Below are 23,446 nucleotides of genomic sequence, written 5' to 3' on the forward strand. Positions count from 1 at the left end.
GACAAGTTCGAAATGGGTCTCACTGAGCTAAAATGAAGGGGTCAGCGGGGCTGGTCTTCCCCGGAGGCTCCAGTGGGAACCTGTCTTCTTGCCCCTTCCAGCTCCTGGAGGCTGCCCAGCTCCCTTGGCCCCTGGCCCCTCTGCGTCCAGAGCCAGCAGTGGCCGGGCTCACAGCGTGCCACTGCAGCGCTGACGCCACTGTGCCTCCTCTTCTGTTTTTAAATACCCTGGGGTTGCCTTCGGCCTGGACAGCCCACGGTGATCTCCTTGTTTTAAGGTCACCTGGTTGGTGACCTTAAATCCCTGTAACATAACATGGGACTGAGACGTGGGCATCTTTGTGGGGGCCATTATTTTGTCTGCACACAACTTGGGCTGAAGTAACAGAGGACAGGTATTGCTCTCTCCAGTACTACAGTTCTTCTGACGACCCTTGAATATACACTTCGCTGGTCTTCCAGGGACAATATATAGAACTCTTGGTGTTACCTCATGAGGTACTTATATTTATGACTGTAAAACATTTAAAAGTTAACACTGGTTAACAGAGCCATTTAATGGAGTCTGTCGTTTGCTATGCCGACATAAGGAGCCCAATGAAATGTTTTCTTTTGCCTTTCAATTTCTATGCAGAAACTAAATATTTTTAAGGTTAGTTTGTTTTTCTCTGAGTATGGCCTACAAAAAGGTAAATGCTCATTTGTGTGACCAGGCACATCTCTTTTGGACAAAATGGGCACTTGGTGATGACAGATACTACGTACGTTTTGATGTGAATGGAGCCTGACAATGCTTTCTGTCACCTGGGACCTGGTAGAGTGTGTGCGGGGAGCATTCTGTGGACATGACGTGGAAATCTCGGTTTTGAGTCTTTTCCTTCCCCTTGGGCAGCAGGAGAGTCCGAAGCCTGGGGGAGGGGCTTTTTAAACAGCTGAGACATCGACGGGGTTCTCCTCTTCTGCTGTTCTGCCGACTCGTTGTCATTGGGAACGACACATAGTTCCCTGGTAGTTGCAGTGCTTCTCTTAATGTATCAGAACTTTGATTTTCAAACTTTTTTCTTTTTCAGACAGATGATTGTGATATCTGTTACACTTCTGTGCCAGGTTTACTGAACATAACGTCTTTAAAAATCATGACTTTGTGCTGACTATATTCATACTGTATTCCTTATTTGAAAATTGCTAGGAGTAGACATTAAAAGTTCTCATCACAAGAAAAAGAACTTGTGACTGTGTGTGACGAATGCTAACTAGACTTACTGTGGTGACCATTTCTCAATATACACATAAATATCGAGTTATTAGTTGAGCACCTGAAACTAGTGTAATGTTATATGCCTATTTTATTTCAGTAAAAGAGATCATGACTGTTTGAACTCAATTATTAATCAGCTTAGTTTGTATAGTGGTCACACAGTCTTTTATGTTCATATGTTAGGCTGCTTTCCCTCTGGTCACTGGCCTCTACTTGCCAACAAAGCAAAACCAACAGAAAAGTGAACCAGTTGTAACGCGCAGCTGAACTCCTGCACAGCGCTGTCCAGGAGTCGTGGCTCCCGAGTGGGTCTGTTGTGTCTGCGGTGCTCCCAACTGCCATTTCTTCCCACCATTTGTGCCTTCGCTGCGTCTGATGCACTGCTGTGATTAATACCCTAATTTATGCACCTGGGCGAGGCGACACAGCTGTTTATTGAAGTTCGTGGGTGTTGGTACAGACAGTCCTTTCAACATTCAGTGGCTTCAAACAGTTGTTCTCGTTTCTAAATCCCCAGCTGGGTTTCAGGGGCTGGAATGTGTAAGCCTTACCCCTGCATAAGCAAAGGGGAAATTCTAATTGAAAGACCACCTGGTTTGTTTTTTGTTTCTGATTTTTTTTCACTTGTTTCTTCTAAAATATTTACATTCTCAATTACTAAATAGTAATTTTACTTTAGTTTTCCTTGAGAAGGTAGCTGTTCCTGATCTGTTTTGATGATGTCCTGTTTGTCTTCACAATTTATCAGTTCTTTTTATTTTTCTCTGTTTTAGGCTCTTACTGGTTGGTGGATGCGAAACTGCTGAACCGGGCCTGTCGAAAGCTTCCAGCTGTGGCCTTTCTGCCTGGAGGGTTCTCTCGGGGTCCCCGTATTACAAGCAGGTCGTGAGCGGTGAAGACAGGGTCGCTGCAGTAAGTATTGGTTACGGCGTTTCACTTTGCCAGCAGATGGGAGGCAGATAGGCCCTTGGTAAGATAAAGAGGAGGAAATAATTTGTCCTGAGCGGGGAAAATGACTTGATGCTATTGAAATCTTAGTGCTTCTTTCAAATATCAAATTTATCTAAAGCGTGTTGTGTAAGTTGTTCTCATTCTGAGAAAAACAAACAACCTAACTTGCACCTACTTATTTGGACATTATCATTTTTAAGCACTCTTTGTGGTCTGACCCTTCTGAGTGCTGTTCTGTGTTATCAGCTCATTGAGCTATCAGTAACCGTTTCAGGGAGGTATTGTTACTGGCCTGAACCTACTGAGGAGGAAAGTAACTTGTAGTTTTGTTTAGTAACTTCACCTGGGTTACCCAGCTGGCAGGTGGCCTAATTAGAGTACAAAGTGGCAGGAAATCCCCTGTGCAAGTTCTTACCTCTTGAGGTGCCCTCCTGCTGTCTTGTTTCGTATTTGCATGGACTTCCTCTGACCCTTCACTCTTTTGTCCTGCACTGGAGATGCTGTTTTGTGCCAGGCAGCGGGCACTCTTGTGGGCTGTAATAGCATAGGCTGGGCTCTGAAATGAAAAAAACAGTCGCATAAACAGACGGATGAGGAATCCGACGTTTCTGTGGCTTACGACATACATGTGGATTCCTTGTTTGTGGTGAGCCTGCAGTTGGTACTATGACCCTCCTGGACACCGTGTTCCATGTGCTGATTAAAGGATCCATGGAAGCTGCCCCGTCTTGAGGTCCCACTATCTCAATTTACGGTCTTAACGGGGGACGAGATGACTAAATTAAGGTGGAACTTTTTACTGTCTTAAACCAGACCTGATACCACGTCTGCTCACAGTTCATTTATTGAAACCAATCACGGGTCTCGTTCTGCCCTCAAAAGGCCTGGGAAGTAGCTTTCTCTGTGTTCGGAAAGGCAAGAAAACTAGGTATTGGCGAATCTTAATGTGTCCATCGCACTGGCTGCCCTGCGATGTTGTATATCCTGGGTATTTGTGTAACTGCATGATAACAAATACCCAGTCACAGCGCCCGGCGTGGCGGGGGCACCCAGGCGGTGTCTGGGTGAGGGGCAAAGCCAACAGATTAAAGTGAAACACAGCATAAGGGAACGTGCTACACTGTTTTTCTTTTCCTATAGTGACTGCATTTGTCTCATTATTTCTTCTTAAAATATATTTGTTTCAAAATAATCCTCTAAAACCACAAATGGTTAAAGGGTTTGGTGTTGAAAGGAACTAACAAAAGTACTTTGAAAGGAAATCTTTATCAAATATAATAAGCTTCCTTTTAGTTTTTCTTTAGCTTTTAACATATATCAAAATACATGATTGTAAATTTAACCCAACAAGGTGTTTTCTTAAAAAAAATTAATAAGATCTACTGACTGCTTTATCTGGCTCCAGTTTGTATTTGTAGACTAGTTTATATGTAGCACTGTGGTTTGCGCTTTTCCTTTTACTCATTATCCATCCACTCATTGTAGCACCCACTTATTCTCTCTGGAGAATTCAGTGAGGGGCCTTGTTCACAGATAGGGAGCCTAAGGCCCCAGGAGATCTTAGGAACTAGGAACAGGGGGACAGTGGTGGACCCAGGCCCTCTAGTTTCTGTTTGTCACCTTCCCCCTTTCCCTGTGTGAAATCACACACTTATCAGTGGCATCGTCAAATTTATGCTGTGATGCTTATCCCGTCATTTATAAAGACGGAGTGAGGTTGAGTTGCTTGTACGTATTGGACGTGTTATTTCATATTTGCAGGAATTCAGTCATGCCTCTCTCTCCATCTTAATTCACACCCAGCTTGCAGTTTTAACTGGGAACTGCATCAGGGCACATCTTGTCACGACTTGGAACTGTTGTACTTTTTGAATCTAAGTGTGGTTCTGTAGTTTATTTTTAAATGGTTCAGCCAAAAAGTATCTTAAAAAAGTGTTTATACACATAGATAGTGTGGCAAAAGGTTAATAATTGATGAGCTCAGGTGAAAGGTATACTGGTGTTTCATTATATAATCATTTCAGTGTTTCCGTTGCCGTGAAATTTGTCAAAATTAAAGGCCAGGGAAAAAAGACAGAAGTAGAGAGGCGTGGAGCACATAGGGGGAGATGAAACGGGCGAGCTGAGCGAGTCTGTCTCAGGACAGCGTGGCCAGGCGTGATCCTGACGGCGGCCTGGGAAGGGTGCCGCGGGCCAGCACTCACGGTGGCTTCTCTGGGCCCTCCTGGGTACTTGCTTGGCCTCTTCCTGAGGCACTGGAGTCTGTTCTGCTCTGTCTGGTTCTTCCCTGTCTGCCCTGAAGCTTTGGTATTGGAGTCTTTTAAAAGAAAATTGCTTGTGCACTGACAGAGTAAGTGGGGGAAAATATTGAATTGCCAGTTGAATGCTCTGCTGTATGATTAACTTCCTGAAATGCTGCAAGTATATTTTAATTATGTTAGTGGCTTTTAAATATGTCTTGCAGCCAAACTTACCTCATTCTCCTACCTCAGTCATTTGAATTAATAGGATTAGTTCCTTGGTCAGGTGGCAGGCGCTGTCCTCCTGGAGCCTCCTCCTCGTGCTGTTTGCTTGGGGCTGCTGTTGTGCCCGGGTGGGTATCGACTACAAAACGCCGCTGACGTGTATTCTAGGCTCTTGCAAGGCTGCTAGGCTGTAAAAGAGACTATGCAGAATTCAATGTATGTATTGACCAAGCTTTCCAAATTAATGTTGGTGTCATTTATGCGACATAGTTTTATTTATTCGTTTGTTCAGCATTGAGTCGCTGCTCCAGGTAATAGCTCTCAAGGTGGCTCTCAAGGGCTCCACTGTATTGGAGGATCCAGGTGTGTCCTCAACTAAGGTCAGTGAGCTGTAGCAGGTAAGAGGTTAGAGCTCAGTTACTGGGAGCCAGAGGCCGGGGCTGGAATCCGAGCTCATCACTTACCCTTGTGTGTTAAGGCTTTTGCCAGGATCGTAGGAGGTAGTATGTGCGGATGTGCCTGGTCGGTCAGAAAATGATCTACATGCAGGGGTGGCCCACGTTTGGGCATCTTGGGGCCACACTGAAAGAAGAAGAGTGGTCTTGGGCCACACATTAAATACACTTGCAACACATAATTCCAAAAAAAAAAAATCTCAGAATGTTTTATGTAAATTCACGATTCCGTGTTGGGCTATATTCACAGCCATCCGGGGATGCATGTGGCCCGTGGGCCGCAGGTTGGACACCCCTGCTGGTGTTTACTATTCTCTATTTCTATTTTTAAGATGAAAAGTTTAGGAACAAAGTAAAGTGAACAAAATTGACTGTATTTCTTGTTATTGATTCTTGACATAGAATGTTGTGGAAATGATACAGCTTTTTGAAATCCTGTTGCCCTGAGAAATTCTATTGCCCTGAGAAATTCTGTTGCCCTGAGAAGCTGAAAGTGAGGAGAAGAGCGTTTCCGCCAGGTCTCGCCGCGTGCCTGCATCTGTGGCTGTGCCGTATCCGCTCCCCGGGGAGCGCCAGGGGCTGTCCTCGCACTGGCGGAGGCGTCCATTGGTCCAGTAGGTCTCCCGCTTGCTCGTTGGAGGATGTGTTTCCTACGTCACCAGTTTTGCTGTCTATTAGATTTATCAGCCTACAACATGCTTTTATTTTTCTCACTGTAGAAACTCTTCAGTTTAGCTCTTGGGGGATTTAAACTCCAGTATATCCTGCTTCCACCCTGTTTACTTTCCTGTCTTCAACATGTTCAGGAGTTGCCTGTACTCGTTTCGAAGTCCCCTCTTTCCAGGCTTTCTTGAATTCACTTGAAAGGGGAATTACCTTTATCATTCCACTGAAACTATCTTATCGATACTATCAGTGCTTTCTAATATTGTACCAGCTTATCAGTGTCACTGATGCTCTTTCATTCTTACTAAGTGCTTCTATAAAAATTAGTTTATTTTACTCTTTCTCTTTCCTTTCTCCTCCCTTTTTTGGTTGTATTATTTCTTTGTCAAAACACATAATATTTACACATTAGTGTTTACCTTCATCCTCACTTCCTTTTAGTCTTAGTTGTCCATTTATATATTCCAAAATGCTCACTGTCTCTTCTTTTGCTGAACTTTCCCCAGTCATCTTATGGTTAGATGAAATTATCCACTAGTAGATGTTTTGAGAAAGGCTTGTAGGTGAAGAGTTTCTTTAGTTCTTGTTTGTTCAAAATTGTTTTCGATAGCCAGGATCTGAAGGGAAACATGTCTGGATATAAAATCCTTGGTTTACCTTTTTCTTTCATTGAACTTAAAAAAACCCCAACAAAACTAGTCTATTGTTGCTTTGTATTGTATGGGGAATTTGGAAAGTCTGACGTGCCCTATGTTAAATTAGTTCCCCTTTGTATTCTGTTTGGCCCCTTTGCTTGGAGGCCTTAAGGATTTTTTTTTATCTTTGCAATCTAACAGCTTTCCTGGGATATTTCTTGGAGTTGATTATTCTGGGTTAATTTTCTCAGGTATCCATTGGCTCTTTCAATGTATAGATTCAGATCTTTTTCTATTTCCAGAGAGACTTTTTGGGTTATGAATTTGGAAGTGATTTCCCATAGGCCTCAGGCCTCTTTGTTAGCTTCCTGCGTCTGCCCCTCGGGCCCTGCAGTGGTTTCCATTCTGCGTCTGCTCGCCACCAGGCCTAGGGGTGGGCCTGGCGCGGCAGGGCGTGGCTGTGGGTGCGAGGCGAGAGCAGGTGGAAATGATACCCTGGGACTTGGTGATTTTTCTCCTTCTGCTCACAGTGATTTTGAAGCCTGTGTGTCCTCAGTCTTCAAGAGAAGCTGTGGGTGTAGTTTTATGTAGAATTACTTTTCCCTTCTTGCTTTTTCTTGTTGTAGGAGAAAACACTGGGAGTTAGGTTATCACTACTATCTTTAGCTGCTCAGTTCTGGTGGGAAATATTTTAACTTGAACTAAAGAGTACCCCTCTTTACCTTTTTCTTTTAAATTAAGTAAAATTCACATAACATACTATTAACCCACACCACTTTAGGGTGTACAGTTCAGTGGCATTTAGAGCATTCACAATTTTGTACAACCATCAACTGTCTAGCGTCGAAACATTTTCAGCACCACAAGAAGAGACCTAATGCCCATTAAGCTGCCTCTTGCTATTGTCCCTTTCCCCAACTGCTGGCAGCCAGTGGCCTGTTTTCTATTTCCATGGATTTACCTTTTATGGAGGTTTTATATGAGTGGAATCATACAGTATGGCCATTTGTATTTGGCTTTTTTTATTTAGCATAATATTTTTGAGGTTCATCCAAGTCGTAGCATGTATCAGTACTTTAGTCCTTTTTGTGGCTGAATAATATTCCTCTGTATATACTTCATTTGTTTTTCCATTCTTTAGTTAATGGATATTTGAGTTGTTTCCACTTTTTGGCTATTGTGATTAGTATTGCTGTGAACATTCATGTACAAGTATTTGTTTGAATACATATATTTTATTCTTTTTGGTATATACTTAGATGAAGTTGTGGGGTTCTATGGTAATTCTGACTTTTTTTTTAAAGATTTTATTTCTTTATCTGTAGAGAGAGGAGAAGGGAGGGAGAAAAAGAAGGAGAGAAACATCAACATGTGGTTGTTGCCCACGCACCCTCTACTGGGAACCTGGCCTGCAACCCAGGCATGCGCCGTGACCCGGAATTGAACTGGCCACCTTTGGTTCACAGGCCTGCACTCCGCCCACTGGGCCACACCAGCCAGGGCTGAGTTTAGCTTTTTGAGGAACCACCACGCTTTCTCCACAGGGGCTGCCCCATTTCCCACCCCTACCAGCAGTGTGCTAGGGTTTGCACATCTTCTGCAGCACGTGCTATTTTCCATGTTAAAAATCATACCTGTCTCCCTCTCTTGCTTTTATACTTCTTAAATCTAAAGACAGAAATAATCTCGTGTTATTTCAAATACTGGTTTCTGAATGATGATTATTTTCCTGGTATTTTTCAAATATGAAATTAATTCCTTAATGAAGGAAATTTCTGTTGGAAGTTCTGACCTTTTCCATCGTCCTGTTGAGATAAAAGGATAACCTGGGGCAGTGTCGTTTGACAATAGCTTGGAATAAACTCTAATTTGCATAGATTGTACTAGACTTGTTATGCATACATTTAAAAAGCACTTGGTTATGGGTATATTTGTAAGATTTACCGCTTTGTGGAATTTTTTCAAATAAAAACCACCAATATCTCTGACACCTATCGCTGATTTTCTTTACCATTTCTTTAAATACTACATTTGCTATAGTTTTCATTTTATGATTAAAGGACTTTTTACAAGGAGAAAACATTACATTAATCTTTCTTTGTATGGTGTTCATTTACTTTGTAGGTACCAAAGACACTGGGATTATTAAGGATGTTAAGTGTAAAGTTTTACAGTCGCCCAGGACAAAAACAGGTAACTCAACAAGCTTAAAACCTTGTGCTTCTCAAATACTTCCACCAGGCTACCATGAAGGGCAAAGTTGAATGAACCTTGAATGTTACGATCTTCCTCTGGATGTGATTTCATTTGCACTCTGTGTGGGCATGTGCTCAGTAGAAATCTAAGGAGGTGTTCACTGAAGATTTGTGTATTTTGCTATTAAAAAAATCCCTGAGGGGATTCTGGTGACTGGGGAAGGATTCATGAAACAAGGTTGAAATGGTGATATTTGTTTAAGCTGGCTGTTGGGTCCACGGGAATTCATTGTACTGTAATTTCTACTTTTGTTTGTGTGAGTGCAAATTTCTACAACCAGATGCTTAAATGGGATTGTAAATTTGCAGCGTGGACCTCAGATAGTGTCGGATGAAACTAAGGGGATCAAGAACCCACCCCATTAGGAGCAATTGGTAACATTTTAGTTAATATGTTTATTGCTTAAGGGTCTAGACAAAAGGGAAGAAAGGAAGAGGGAGGGATGGAGGAAGGGAGAAATTAAGTCAGAAGAAAATTGAGCATATTCATTCACTAGTTCCCTGGTCACGATGCCGTTGTTAAACTGTCACATTACTCAGCTTACATTGTTTTGTTTGTTATTGTTAAACAGATTCATAAGCTTTCTCCTTGCTTTGAGAGCACTTTTAGTGGAGCTGTTTCATGAAGACCTCACAATAACTGGGATACCGTATAGGTCATACATGACTAATTATTTTGGCGACAAAAATAGTATTCTTCTGAGGAGCGTGCCTGTGACTGCTGGAAAGGCCATGGCCCGGGAGGGGCCGTGACCGTGGTGCAGTGGCAGTGACGTGGATCGGGATCGAGGGCTCCGCACCTAGTCCGGGCTTTGCTGTCTGCACTTGCACAGTCTCGGGCAAGCACCTGACTCTCGCAGGGCTTCAGTCCCTTCCTTTGTAAACTCTGCAGCAGGGCTGGCCAACCTTTTGGCATTTCTGAGCCACACATTAAACACACAGACACTAACAAAAACGAAAAAATAAAATGATTTAAGTAAATTTGCAGCTTTGTGTTGAACGGCATTCATAGCCATCCTGGGCTGCAGGAGGCCTGCTGGGTGGAGGGATCTCTTAGCTCATAGAAATCTATGCTTCTGAGGCTTACTGTATGCGCAACGGCGGAGCCTATTGGCTAGAACTGTGAAAGGAAGATGCCCCTCCACGTCTCCATCACAGCGGGAGGGATGTGTTGCGTGTGTTCAAAATCCTGCTTCAAGTGCTTTTGCTCCTACTGCTGCTCCTTCCCCGGCATTTGTAGTTGAGTCTTTCCTACATTTAGCTCTTGCATTCTGGGACAGGCGTGTTAAGGTGTGAGATCAGAGGATGCTGATGTTTTCATCTGTCCATTCACCCAGAGATGTTCCTCACTTCCTGAAACTGTTCCCTTTGTTTTTGATGATTAATGTAGATAATACAATGAAGTGCATCGGGTGTCATTCTGGATTTTTAGTATAGTCCTGTTCAGTTTTTCATTTTGTAGCTGATACTTAGCCTCAGTCTTGGGCGACCGTAGAGAATGGTTGGGGCGTGACCCTTCCGAGGTGTGCCCGCTATGTCGCCCGCCTGATTATTGCCATCCGGGGTGCTGGGCCCTGTGTTGCCAGATTTTCTAAATGTTCAGGAGAAGTAAGGTTCTGGGCTACCATTTTCAGGCCCCTCTTGTTTTCTTTGTGGGTAAACTACCTTAGACCCTGTCTGTAATGCTTGAGTGGGAAATGGAGGTCCAGTGAGTGTGTGTTTGATTCTTGTGACCCTGCTGCAGGTGGTAGGCAGGTGATGTCCCTGCTCGTGTGGCATCTCTCGTGGTGACTGAGCAAACCTGTGTTCTCGTAGGGACGGATTGAGAGATGATTTGGATAAGTAGGACCCAAAAGACAAGATTTGCTCTATGTACCTGGGGATTCCTCATGTAAAATCAGTGTATACAAAGTCTATTTCCTCTGTGTCCACAGTTAGATTCTCTCCACTGGATAGCTCGCCAGCAAACCTGAACATCTCGCCCCTTCACAGAGTTCCCTGATTAAGGGACGCATGTCCCCCCGGCCGCCTTAGCTCCCATCGCCTTAGGACCCTCCTTGCGTCTCTCTCTCCCTTCCACCCCCTTTCCTTCACGACGTGATTTCGTGGTCTGCCTATGATGTATAGAATATTCCAGACATTGTGCACATACAGAATTTTATGGTGTGGACCCAAAAGTCAAGAAATTCACAATGTACTCAATGTCAACCCATAAAAGTTACTAAAAACTTATGGTAATTGATGTGTGGTATTAAGGAATATTTTTATATTGCCCTCATTTTGGTTTTGGGGTGATATGTTAATTATAACACTATAAAAGAGATTTAAAAGTCCTCCGTAAAGGTAAGAGTCCTGTTTCCTTATGCTGGGGCACACTTACAATGTCATGAAACTGTTGGAACCCATAATTATGAAAGACCATTTGTGGCCTGGTGCTCTGTAAAGAGTGTTATTAAATTCTGGAGGTTATTCCTGTTGAGTACAAGCCTTTGCTCTGGCATTAATGTGATATAATTTTTGTGCAGGATGGGATCTTTAAGATGAGCCTCTCCCCAGATGGGACCCTCCTTGCAGCCATTCACTTCTCGGGGAAACTGAGTCTCTGGTCTGTCCCATCCCTGAAGCAGCGAGGCGAGTGGAGTCAGGACGAGCAGGTAAGTTCCCGATCCCGCTTATTCCCAGAATGAGCCTTGCTTAAGGATGAGCACTGACAACAATTTCATTTTGTGGATATTTTACTGTAGTGCACTGATATAATTCTCATTATTCCAAAACTTTACTTATATTATAATAACAGTATAGTAGGACAGCTTAATAATAGAGTAGCACTGTGTAATGATTTTAATTTCTAGTGCAGTATATCTGTATACAGAATATAATCTGTCCATTGAATTCTCCATCTGCCCTCCCCGTCTCTTTTTTTTCTATTCTAGAAATACAGATTGGAGATGTTTGTGTTTTACAAAAGTTCATCTGATGTAATCAAGGCTTTGGATGGTCAATATTCTAAAAGTATTATAATTCTTCCCAAATTTTGCAACTTGGGTTAACTCAAGGCTTAAAGGGAGTTACCGTCTCTTCACTCAAAAGATAGGAGAGTGAAGATATAAAGAAAGATAGAACCATTAACTTTTTAATGTCTTGCAATGACATTTTAAGAATTAAATGATTTAGTTATTTAAAAACAGATAAAATCCACATCAGTTATAATTTAAAATTATGATGGGCAAATGAGGTCAGTTCATATAGTGCCACGTATTGTGATAGAGGGAAGATTTAAAAAAAAATTGTCTCACATACAGCTTATGTTATAAATCTTTTACTCATCTGATAATTATTTTGTATTTTAGCACTTTAAGGGTTAATTTCCCTTCTATCACATCCCCATTCCTTTTTTATTAAATAGAGATATCTTGTCACCAGCTTTGGTGGATAGTTTTGTTATTCCAAGGTTGGAGTATTTTCCCTGAATGATCTAAATAGATTGATGTCCTTCTTCAGAATTCTTTTAAATTTCATAAGCTAATGGCATTTTTTTTTTTCAGAATAGTAGGGGAAAAGAGAAAGTGGCTATACATTTTCTTAACTCTTTTCATAGACTGAAATTCATTCATTCTGGCTATTCATTCTTCCACATGGGTTTAGGAAGATCATTCCACCTCAGTTCCCACCTTGAACTGAATTTGGTCTCTGCCTCCCTAACCACTGTCTCTCGTTGGATGTGCGTTTGTTCTCAGTAGAAGGGGCGCTCCCTGGTCTCCAGTCTTGGCGGCTAAACACGAGGGACTGTCTCTCTGCTCTGAAATTATAGCTCATTTGACCCCTATCTTCACTTCAGGACTAGAATGGACCAACTCTCAAAATTGGTTTTAATGTATTTTAGCTAAGCATGCCAGATACTTGATCCAAAAGTTACCCATATTTTACATGGTGATAAAATATTCAGCTTTTGTCATTTGAGAAGAAACTGATGTTCTATTGTATGTGGGAAATTTTAAATTTGGGCACATTTTTTTCTTAAATGGTGAAAACTTTGAATATGAAAGGCATTCTTCCCTTCCCCTGACTTTCTGTTTTCTTATTTTCATTCATCTAATAGAAAGGACACTTAATATTTAATCTGGTGAATATCCTAGAATGTCATAAAGCATAAAGGCTGTTCAAGCAAGATCCATTAATATACTTTTTTGTTTACTGAAATTCTGGATAGCCTTTTTTTTTCTTTTTTGTATGCAAAGATAAATTGCACCTGTTGTAGTCCTTTTTGACCTACACTCAACTTTTTAACTGGTTAGAAAATTTTTTTATGTCTTAGTTGCCAATTGATGTCAGTATAATCCATTACTCTTTAAACTCAGTTATTCATTAATTAGAATTTTATAGTGATTTTATTAAAAGAATTAAAAAATTGCTTAAAAATCTTGAAACTCGGGCATGAATAACTACAACTATCTCAGTAGTTGGACGAGGTCATCAGGAAAGTCATGGGACGGGAAAGGAAGGGAATTCGGAAACAGCCAAACAGGGGCGCGGTGGGACGCCGTGGACCCAGGCCACAGGTGCGTCTCCAGTGCTGTCCTAGAGAGAGTCTTCGGGGCAGAAGCGCGCTGGGTGTTTAGAAGGACAGCCCGTTAGGAACTGCGGTGGCGTGATTTTTCTGTTGCTGCCCCTCAGTGAGCTTCGATCTCACCGCCTGTGGCTGTGATCCAGTGACTCCCAAACACTCTGATGACGATTTTCTGAGCCCTTGTCCTGGGGTTATTCAACAAGTAAGCAGCGGGGCTGAGGTTGGATTTCCTGTCCTTAGGAATCTGCTGTCCACGCTCTTTCCATGAAAATAAATACATTTAAAAAAGATGGACTTTATTTGTTAGACTTTATTTATTTATTTGATGATCTTTAAAAAAGAACAGAGACAGGTCCTGTTTTTCAGTGACTATAACACAGGTTTGTGCATCCCTCTCAGATATGTAGATCTCTTGTGCTAGTTAGTGTGTCCGAGTTTCTAGAATAAGTAACTGAGATAGCCTCTCACTGCGAACGCCTTAACTTTATAATAAATGTCTGCACTACGGGCTGTGGTGGGACAGCAGAAGGCGTTTGAATGACAGCCCTTCGCTGGAGTCGCCCGCTCATATCCTGGGGATTAGCCTCATTGGACTGGGCATTCCAGGTTTGCACTTTAGTGTGTGAAGGAATCATTAAGATCTGGCATGCTGGATTAAGTTCCGCAAGGCTTGTACATAACAGCACTACAAAGAGTAGGTAGCTGCTGTACTCATAACAATAATCATAAAATAAAGTTCAACTATTTATTGAATCTTTACCAAATGCTAGAGTAGAAAATGCAATCAGTCACAGCCCTTGCCCTTAAAGCTGTTCAGTCTTGCAAGGGAAATGATAAACAAATCAATAAAATAACATGTTAATATTATGAAAAGATAAGCTCCAAGGAAAGGCACAGTTGACGGTGTCGGCGGAAAGGACCGCTGGGAATAAACAGCGTCTGTACTGCAAGGCGTGGCTGTCCACAGAGCAATTTTCATCCATTCTATTTGCTTCACAGAAACCCTATTAAGTAAAAAATGGGTTTGTACTCATTTTCATAGATGGGAAGAGCGCTAAAAGCAGTTAGCTTAGGTCACCAAGTGTCGGTGTTAGAATCAAGGTTTTGGCCCAGGCCCTGTGACCTTTTCAGAGCTCCCGTGCTTTCGCTGAGAAACACCGCCTGCCACCTGGGCACAGCAGGTGCTAGCGCGCCGGTTCCAGCAGCACCTGTCCCCAAATCGGGTACTGGCTGTGATATTAATGGACAACAAGAGAGAGCGCGCCATGCAGTTGATACAAATGACCCCTCCTGGAGTCGGGCACTTCGTTATGTAGAGACCCTGGAAACGGGGTGTTAGCAGTGACGAGGGTGCCTCGCGTGTTCATCACTGGCTGAAAGACACTTGAAAACACTTAAACAGCTGCCCTTTTCTCACTCGTCTAGCAATAGGCAAGTGACGTTGGGTCGACCAGGTGGGACAGGGCTCTGCTTCTCTTTATTGTTGCTGTAGGGACTGAATGGACAAGCCACTTAGTGTAAAATGGGCTCTAGGGTAATGTGTACTATATAGTCGGAGCTTATAATTTTAGCTTAAACATCACCTGAGAAGAAACTAATCTTATCGTTGCCCTGTACAACCTTAAACTCTTTCACCAAATTGTAAGTTCAGCGCATCTGGGGCTTTCTTTTTGTAATTTGCTACTTTATTAGTTTTTATAATGTGCTTTGTGTGATTATTTTCTCTGTAACATCTAATGATTAAAGATAGTTGTGCAAGTGCCTGTTCTGATTTACTCCCGTCTAGTTCTGAGTTGATTAAATACTTTGGCTTTCATTGTCAATATGAACATCCATCTGGCTGGAAATCTGTGAGTATTAAGGTTCGTTCATGTCTGGAATAAAGTAAATTGCTAAAGTGATTTTCATTTCAAACATTTCCCATATGTTATGTTTATATATTTACATCTCATTTTTGGCCTTAATTTTGCTCTAAAGAAGTTTTATTTACCAGTTTGTATTTCATTAGATGCAGTAGACAGAAAACTTACCTTTTGCATTTTCATTTTATTTTCTCTTTGGCATAGAGTAAGTAAGGGCCGTTTATTTCGAGGGGTGAAGCTGTGGAGGGCGAGGGAGAGGACCACAGTCCACGTGACTAATGTTGATAGGACCCACTGCTGCCTCCGCAGCTTCACCAGGCTCAGCGCCCCTGGTGAAGAGGCTCTGAGTAGGCATTTCTCCCGTGGGACCTAACACGGGGCTCGGCGTGTTAAATACAACACACGTGTGTGCAATGGACCATCTTTTGAAAGGTCACTGTCACGTTGTCAGGGGCAGGGGCTTCACTCTATTTATCTTTTAGCCATAAAAAAAAGATTAGATAAATCCTTAAATGTGAAGACAGTGCTGGCTTAGCCATAACAGCCTTTCTCTCCTAAGTCTGTAACTGTGTTCTTTGGACCTCCTTCTCCAGCAGCTGCCGGACTCGGATGGGAGGCGCCTGGGGCTCTTTTCAGACACAGGGTCGCATGTCATACAAAGAGGGCGACATGGAAGTTGCTCCTCAGGATGTGTCAGCATGGTGCCTGGAGCCAGTGCCCCCAGTTTGCTGTCACGGGGGCTTGGCGATCCTGTCCCCAGAGCGCCAGCCCACAGGGTGTGTGTCACGTCTCCCATCCCATTGTGAAGCTTGCCAGGCCACAGAACCTGCATCCATGAGGGTCCCCAGGGTTGCCGCTGGGAAGTCGGGCCGGCCCGAGCGCCCCGAGGGGAGCAGCGGGAGGGTCCGCGCAGCTGTGGATGAGGCGAGGGACGGGCTGCCCGGGCTGGTCTGGCGCACCCCCTCTGCTGGCGTGGGGTGAAGTGTGCAGTTTTGTTTGGGCTCCTTTCTTAAATATACTGTACAGATCATTTAATCCAACTCCCATGTATTGTGAGGTTAAACATTTAATAGAGATATCTAGACTGAATCTACGTACTGCTGAGGCAGAAAGGCAGGTATGTACCCCGCAGGATTTAAAACAGGCACGCAGACAGGTGCACCCGCGTACACGTTATAGCAGTGCTATTTACAGCAGCCCCGAGGTACAGGCACCCCCAGTGTTCATTGACGGAGGAAGGGTAAACAAATTGTGGCATATATGTACAGTAATAGAATGTTATGCAGCCATGAAAGAACGCAGTGCTCATGCATGCTACAACTTGGATGAACCTTGAGAATGGTGTGCTAAGTAAAAGAAGCCAGGTACAAAGGGTCACATGTGATGTGAACCATCTGTATGAAATGCCTGCCATAGGTAAACCCACGGAGACGCAGAACAGTTGGCGGCTGCCTGGGCCAGGGAAGCGGGGAATGGCAGTTGCCTGGTGGATAAGCGATTTCCTTTAGAATGGTGGAAATGTTTTGGAACTAGATAGAGGTGACACCACATTGTGAAGGTACTAAATGCCACCAAATTGTTCATTTTCCAGTTGTTAATCTTTTATTATGTGAATTTCATCTCCATTAAAAAAATGACATAATTAACCTCCTTTCCCCCAAAAAACCCTAAACAAAAATGCAGATAATTAGAATCTGATGTCCTGTACTTTAGTTAAATTGACCTACCATTTTTTCCTAAGTAAACTTAGTTTTTTCCTGTGTACTTTTGTTCATGTTCTATTCTCTGAATCACCTTTGGTCACCCATTTTCCATAGCCAAACCCTACCCAGACTTCAGAGCATGGCACCGCAAGGGTTTCTTTGTACCTCTTGAGTTCCCTTCGTCTTCCTTTGGCCCAAATGATCTCTTCCTCCTTGGATGACCCCTAACACTGTCATCTGTACACCTGGTGGGGGCAGTTACCCAGTTTGGCCTTGGGTTACAGTCATTTATACCTGCTTCCTCGCCCTCTGCCTGCTTGAGTGTGGGCCCGAATTGTCTGAGTTTTTCTCCTTTCTCACTGTAAATGCATGGAATTTATTGACTAAATAGCAGAAGAAACCACACTTCCGCAAGGGTATAGGAAGACCAACTCTGTGTCGCTAATTTTTCTTCAGCATAGACATTCTCACTAGGGCTCAGTGATCTGGACAGTGAGCATTGAGCCATTGTGACATGTGGTCTCTCTAAAGGGTCTGGGACGACAAAGTTGACTGACGGAATGCGTTCTGGATGCAGGAGAACAGATCTTCACTTTATGTTTTAAGATTGAATTTGCAAGAGACGCCCTGTACTTTAGCAGTCGACATGGAGCGGTCTAGCCCAGCGTCTGGAGCCTGGCTCTAGGGCCCATGGCTGTTTGTGCGTGGTGCTCTTTCTCATTAACTTTGTACTTTGAACTGTGCCAATGAGATGGTTTCCTTAAAATATTTTCTCAAGATTTGTTGGTGATAAATTTACCCAAAGCGGAATCATATTGTTATTTGCTGGGCTTAAAGTTTTAAAGTGCTGTTTCCCACTCGCCTTGTGCACGCCGGAGCGTCAGCCGGAGACGCACGTGCTGCTGTGGAAATTGGGGGTGGTGTGCACACGTGCTGTTGGAGCGAGGACAGCCGGTGGCTCGGAGGCAGGGGCAGCGCCTGGACTTCCTTGTAAATGATCAAATGAGATTTCAGTTCAATAATATGTATCTTGCTGTATTCCAAGTCTTTGAAACTGAGTTGTCTTTTTCATGATTAAGCCAGCCAGGACAACCTAGTTATTCCCTTAGTATAAAAATACAGCCTTTTATGGTAACTTTTCTGGGGGGGAGGTAAAGTTTAAAGAATTACATCTTCTGTTCTCAGGGACTACTCTCAGGGACTCAGTGTAATAGTAGAGAGTACGGAATTCTTTCAGGCCATGGAAATAAATATCAGTTCTGTTAGTCTAACGTCTTGGCCCCTGATAAATTGGTAATAACACATATATGCTTATTGTGTCATGCGAGGTGAAAAGCACATTTGACCAAAGTGTAGCATCACTTTCTTTATGTTTAAGATTTCAGATAAATGTCCAAATGGTATTTTTTGTCTTTTTCCATACTGTTGTAATTCTGAAGATTAAGTATCTAGCAGTGAACTTAATCTCTATTGTTTTATGATATTTCAGAGATAATGGTGTGTCATTGCATTCACAGAGGTGGATAAGATACTGTGTTGCCATGAGATTAGAATATGAATGGATTCAGTTTAAAGATTACATGCTCGTATTTTTTTTTATGTAGTAAATTTGTCGTCGTAGAGGGAACTGGAGGTTACCTGGAGGTTGTGGAACGCAAGCTCAGAGCAGTGGAAGCGAAAGCCCAGGGGTTGCTCACTTACAAGTGAGGGGGGGTGTGTGCGTAGGCCTTGTATCCAGGCCGTCGTTTATTCCCAGTAGCGTACCTGTTCTCCCAGATGGTACGTGTGGGTGTGTGTAGAATTATTTGTTAGTGTATCTTGCTCTCATGGGTACTAATTGTATACTTGCTATCGTATTGTTCTCATGCACACACTGTCTTCATCAGATTGAGCCCCAGCACTTGCATGTGCACGTAAGTGTGAGAACAGTTGCTTTTCAAGATTATGCAGAGGAGTGGATTTCAGCCAGATTAGAGGAAAGTGTCGTCTCTGTATTTTATTATTTAAAAAAATCTCTAGTTCTTGTTGATGTTCTCTTAGTTTTCTTACACTGTTGACTCAGGAACTCGTGTGTCTACTTTTTGTGTTTAGCCCGGGTATGATGACCTTAACCCTGACTGGAGACTCTCGACAGAGAAGAGAAAAAAACTCAAAGGTGAGTTGTATGAAATGTATTTAAAACCTTAAGAGACTCCTATTGTATAATAAAGGCGCTCTTTAGGTGATATAATATACGTAGGAGAGGGAAAAATCTTTTTCTTTTCACCCTCTTGGGTTCTCTGACTGGGGGCCTGTAAAATCAGATCGACAAATGGCAGCCTAACAAGAGAAAAGCAAATAGAACTGCTAGCATGGATGTGGCGCTCACACATGGGAGCAGCCGGGGAAGAGGCCCCCCAAGGCTTGGCCGGACACCGGGCTTACGCAGCACCTTAGCAAAGGAGCGGTGGGTTTTAGAGAAGTGACAAGACAAAGGAAAAGAACTTTGAGTTTCTCGAGTTCCTTTTGCTTAAAAGTATTTATGTCAAAGCGGTGTATTTTGGGTTGGCATATTATCCTGATTCCCTTACCAAGTGTGAGAAGCAATCATGTTGAAAACTATTATATGTGTCTTATACTTTTTAAAGGAGTGCAATTTTCATATTGTTTGTCTGAAAAGTGATACATGAACATTTTCCAAAAATCTTTTATAACCTTATAATTTGTACACTTTGTACACACCTACCTTTCAATGTATTATGTTGGAAAAGGTGAAATATATCTATATAGCCTTTATTTTTGGAGAGGAAATATCTTCCTGTATTTAATTCTGCATCCCTGTAATTTTGGACTTTGACAAATTCTTGGCACTCAGATGTTTATTAAATAAATTACTATTTTGTAAAAATTAGAGCGATGACTTGCAATTTATTTTTTCTCATTATTCAGGGGCCAAATATGGTTTTTAAATTGATTACTGGACTAAATGTGTTGTGTTTAAACCACATTGACAGGCGCATTTGTATTGATTTTCTTTCCCCTTTAGATAAAGAGTCCTTTTACCCACTGATAGATGTGAATTGGTGGGCAGAGAGTGCAGTGACTTTGGCTCGCTGCTCCGGTGCTTTGACTGTTTCCTCTGTGAAAACTTTGAAGAATTTACTGGGAAAATCCTGTGAATGGTTTGAACCATCACCTCAAGTCACTGCCACCCACGATGGGGGATTTTTAAGTTTGGAGGTAATGCTGTCTCCTTAGAGCAGACAGTGTGTTTGAAAGTAAATATGTATTTCACCCAAACCCTAAAGATCTGTTTCTTTAAATTTGTTATTCCATTATCTAATTTTGGCTTTAAAAACCAAAGTCTATGATTGGAATCACAGATTGAGTGCAGTAAAAAAAGATCTATTGTTTAGTCAATTAAAAATTGATATTGTAAAATTTAGTTATTTTGCTCTTTATAACTATTTTTCCTCCACTGACATGATAGATATTTTCCTTTTTTTCTAGATTAGTCACCTTAAACTATAAAAGGTATTGCTACCTAAGACATACAGTCTTTAACCTTTTTCTGTGGAGTATGACAACTTCAGAATTTTGGTTCTTTTATTAAGAAAAGCTTGTTTATCATGACAAGAGACTGGAAAATAGAGACTAGTAATTTAAAGTTATGTTTTGGTCATTTAAAATTCTTATTTTAAGTCTTTGAAGCTTAATAGCTTTCACTTCAATGTAGATTGACAAGTACTTTTTACCTCAAAGTTTGTTCCTCAGTCTAAAGATGTTATTTTGAGAGAATTAAGGCTTAAATTCTAAGCCGACTCTGTTCAATCTGGAATGAAAGTTATCTGAAACAGTCAGATGCCCACACTCAGGACTTTGGGAAGCTATTAGACATTTTTTAAAAGGTGAGGGGGAAGAGCTATTTTAGTAAAGAAAAAAAATATGTTCATTTTCATTTTCTAAATAGATAAATCGTCATCTCAATTTTCCACAGCCGATACAAAAATATCAAAAGTGAACAAATTAGCATTCTCAACTCTGTCATTTCCCTACAATAATTACCAGGCATATATTTACGAGATCACACTCATGACTTATTAAAATAGGCTTTAGTTTTGGAGATTAGGAGCCAGTAATGTACTTGAATGTCTTTGGAGCTGCTGATGTACATAATGTTTGTTGGGTTCCTTTGAATTCCATTTTTAGTTTTAATCACGTGACTGATGTAAAGAGTCAAGCCAGAGTAGAATTACAAATATTTTTCTCATTAACTTGGAAACTTGTCTTTAGTTCCTCCCTATTAATTTAACATCTTTTTCAATTTAGTGTGAGATTAAACTTGCCCCCAAACGATCTCGTTTGGAGACGAGGAGCGGAGAAGATGAGGCAGGCGAGGAGGATTCTGACCAGGAAGCGTCTGCCAAGGCTCGCTACTTTGGTTACGTGAAACAGGGCCTGTACTTGGTGACGGAGATGGAGCGGTTCGCCCCGCCGCGGAAGCGCCCGCGCGCCCTCACCAAGCACTACCGCCTGGTGAGCCTGCGCTCCACCACCCCCGAGGAGCTCTTCCAGAGGAAGGTGAGGGCCCGGGCAGCGCAGTGCTGCTGCTGTTGAGGAAAAACTGCTTTTTAATAAAGGACGGAATTTCAAGAGGAATTATGTTATATTGACATGTTTGATGTATCAGTATTTAATAGCTTTTGAAAATGATGCTGGTCGTTGAGCCTGAGTAATCGACATAAAAAGTGACGAAAGATGCATTTACTTCGCTTGTGCACTTTGTGGCTTAGCCCGGGAGTTTGCGACCCTTCCTGCGGCCTTGTCTGCGACGACGCAGGACAGCTGTCTCCTCAGACCCCAGATGGTGCGGGAAGGCTTGCACTTGCTTTCTCGTTGGCGCTTTGCCTGGGAGCCAGGCTGGGTCAGCCCTGCGCATTCTAGCTGTTTGTGCTCTTCCTGCAGCGTCCCGGACTGGGACTGGGCCCGCGTCGCGGGTCAGCCTGTAGGCCCTGCTCGTCCTGGTGTTGCCATCTCTTTACTCTGTAAACGTGGGCATTTCCCTTCCCGTCTCTCTGCTTTGTATTCAAGGGCTAAAGTAAACACTGGACTTATCTGTCGCTCAGAACGCGCGTGAGCCTCTAGCGCCACCGCGCCCGGGAGAATACTTTGGAATGCAGAACATGCCGTGCAGGGTAGGGGATAGTCATCAGCCATCACACCGTCACAGTGACCTGTTTTCATTTCCTTGTCCCAAGATTGAAAGTGAAGAGTATGAGGAAGCCTTGTCCCTGGCTCAGACCTACGGCCTGGATACTGACCTTGTCTATCAGAGGCAGTGGAGGAAGTCGGCCGTCAACATCGCTTCAATTCAGAATTACCTGGTATGTAACGTGGTAAAATTCACATCTGTGGAACATCTTTTGGTTATAGGGCTTCATATTAGAGTACTTTATATTGCTGACGGAGTGTGTTTTCCTCAACTTGGAAAAATTACCTCGTTACCCTCTTTTATTGGCCTTGCAGCTGGACTCTGGTGCTGAAGACGTGTGAACGAGTATTTACTGATGACCCAGCCAGCTGCCTGGCTCTGACCTGATCCTTTCTTTTCCTCTGCCTCAGTCACCGCTCTTCACCTGCCTCAGTCGGGGCCCCATCAGGAGCCACAGGCCACACAGTAATTTCAGTGGGGAAAGTTTTAATATAGAGAATTATTTTCTAGTACCAGGAGATTAACTATAAAGGGGTGAAGAGAACTCTAAGGAATTCCTTCAACCCTAGGGCTGAAGGAGCACACCCAGGAGGAATGGGCTTCGAAGGGAGGCCTCCTCCCTGGGCTGGGACTCAGACCTGCTTGGACAGGAGCAGCTGCAGCACGCTGGATGGAAGGGCAGTCCCCTGGGATGTTACGGGCCAGGGCTGGTCCTTAGTTGCCGAGGCTGGTATATAATCGCCAGAGTTGCCAGGGAGGGAAGGGTAGGAAGGATGGGTAAGCCGGTGCTTATTGCTAGGGCACAGCAGTGAGTGGGGGGTTGGCAACCCTGGAGACCGGTAAGCAGGAAACCCTCCAGTGGCACTTGTGCAGCTCACGGCTGGCAGCTAGGAACCATGGCCAGGGCTGAAGAGAAAAACTCCCCCTGCAATGGGCGGGCCTAGCCTGGGAGGCGTCTGCCCGGGGGAGTACAAGGGAGTTAATTCAGAGAGGTTGTCCATGGCCGGAGGAAGAGGGGGCTGTTAGCGCCCCTGGACGTCCCCCGGTGCAGTGCTGGCTGCCACGCCGTAGGAGCAAGAAGGAAGGAAAGAGGGCACTCGAGTGGAAAGCCAGAGCCTTCCCCTGCGGCGGCCCCCCACCGCCCTCTCAGTGTGGCACTTCCTGAGTCAGCTCACATGGGGAATGCCGTCTACCCCACCGCTGGCTGCGAAGGGGGGTTTTGAAGACGAGAGGCAATAGATGGATAACTCACATATCAAGCTTGACCAACACCCCCTTTTTGTTTGAATCTTGCAATTGGATCCTTCCTGCTCTCTGCTGCCACCATTGTTGTTGCCTGTGCGTTTGTACCCTTGACACCTTGAGGAAGTATTTGGATTTAGGGCATGCTTTTAAAAGGGTGTGACTTATCTGGTGTTTAGAAAATAAAATACCTTTGC

General features: G+C 43.2%; 1 protein-coding gene across 1 annotated transcript in view; it reads left to right on the forward strand.

Moving 5' to 3' along the window:
• Nucleotides 1-23,446, forward strand: part of NBAS (NBAS subunit of NRZ tethering complex) — a 264,240-nt gene that overhangs the window by 42,594 nt on the left and 198,200 nt on the right. The window contains exons 10-16 of the mRNA XM_054569493.1: nt 2,031-2,169; nt 8,554-8,622; nt 11,210-11,338; nt 18,908-18,971; nt 19,842-20,035; nt 21,125-21,376; nt 22,054-22,179. Coding sequence (XP_054425468.1) covers nt 2,031-2,169; nt 8,554-8,622; nt 11,210-11,338; nt 18,908-18,971; nt 19,842-20,035; nt 21,125-21,376; nt 22,054-22,179 — 973 coding nt within the window. The remainder of the gene's footprint in view (nt 1-2,030; nt 2,170-8,553; nt 8,623-11,209; nt 11,339-18,907; nt 18,972-19,841; nt 20,036-21,124; nt 21,377-22,053; nt 22,180-23,446) is intronic.

This window comes from Pteronotus mesoamericanus, unplaced genomic scaffold, assembly GCF_021234165.1.
Source record: "Pteronotus mesoamericanus isolate MK-2021 breed Mesoamerican mustached bat unplaced genomic scaffold, CSHL_Meso_final contig_101, whole genome shotgun sequence".
In the NCBI taxonomy this organism is placed as follows: Eukaryota; Metazoa; Chordata; class Mammalia; order Chiroptera; family Mormoopidae; genus Pteronotus; species Pteronotus mesoamericanus.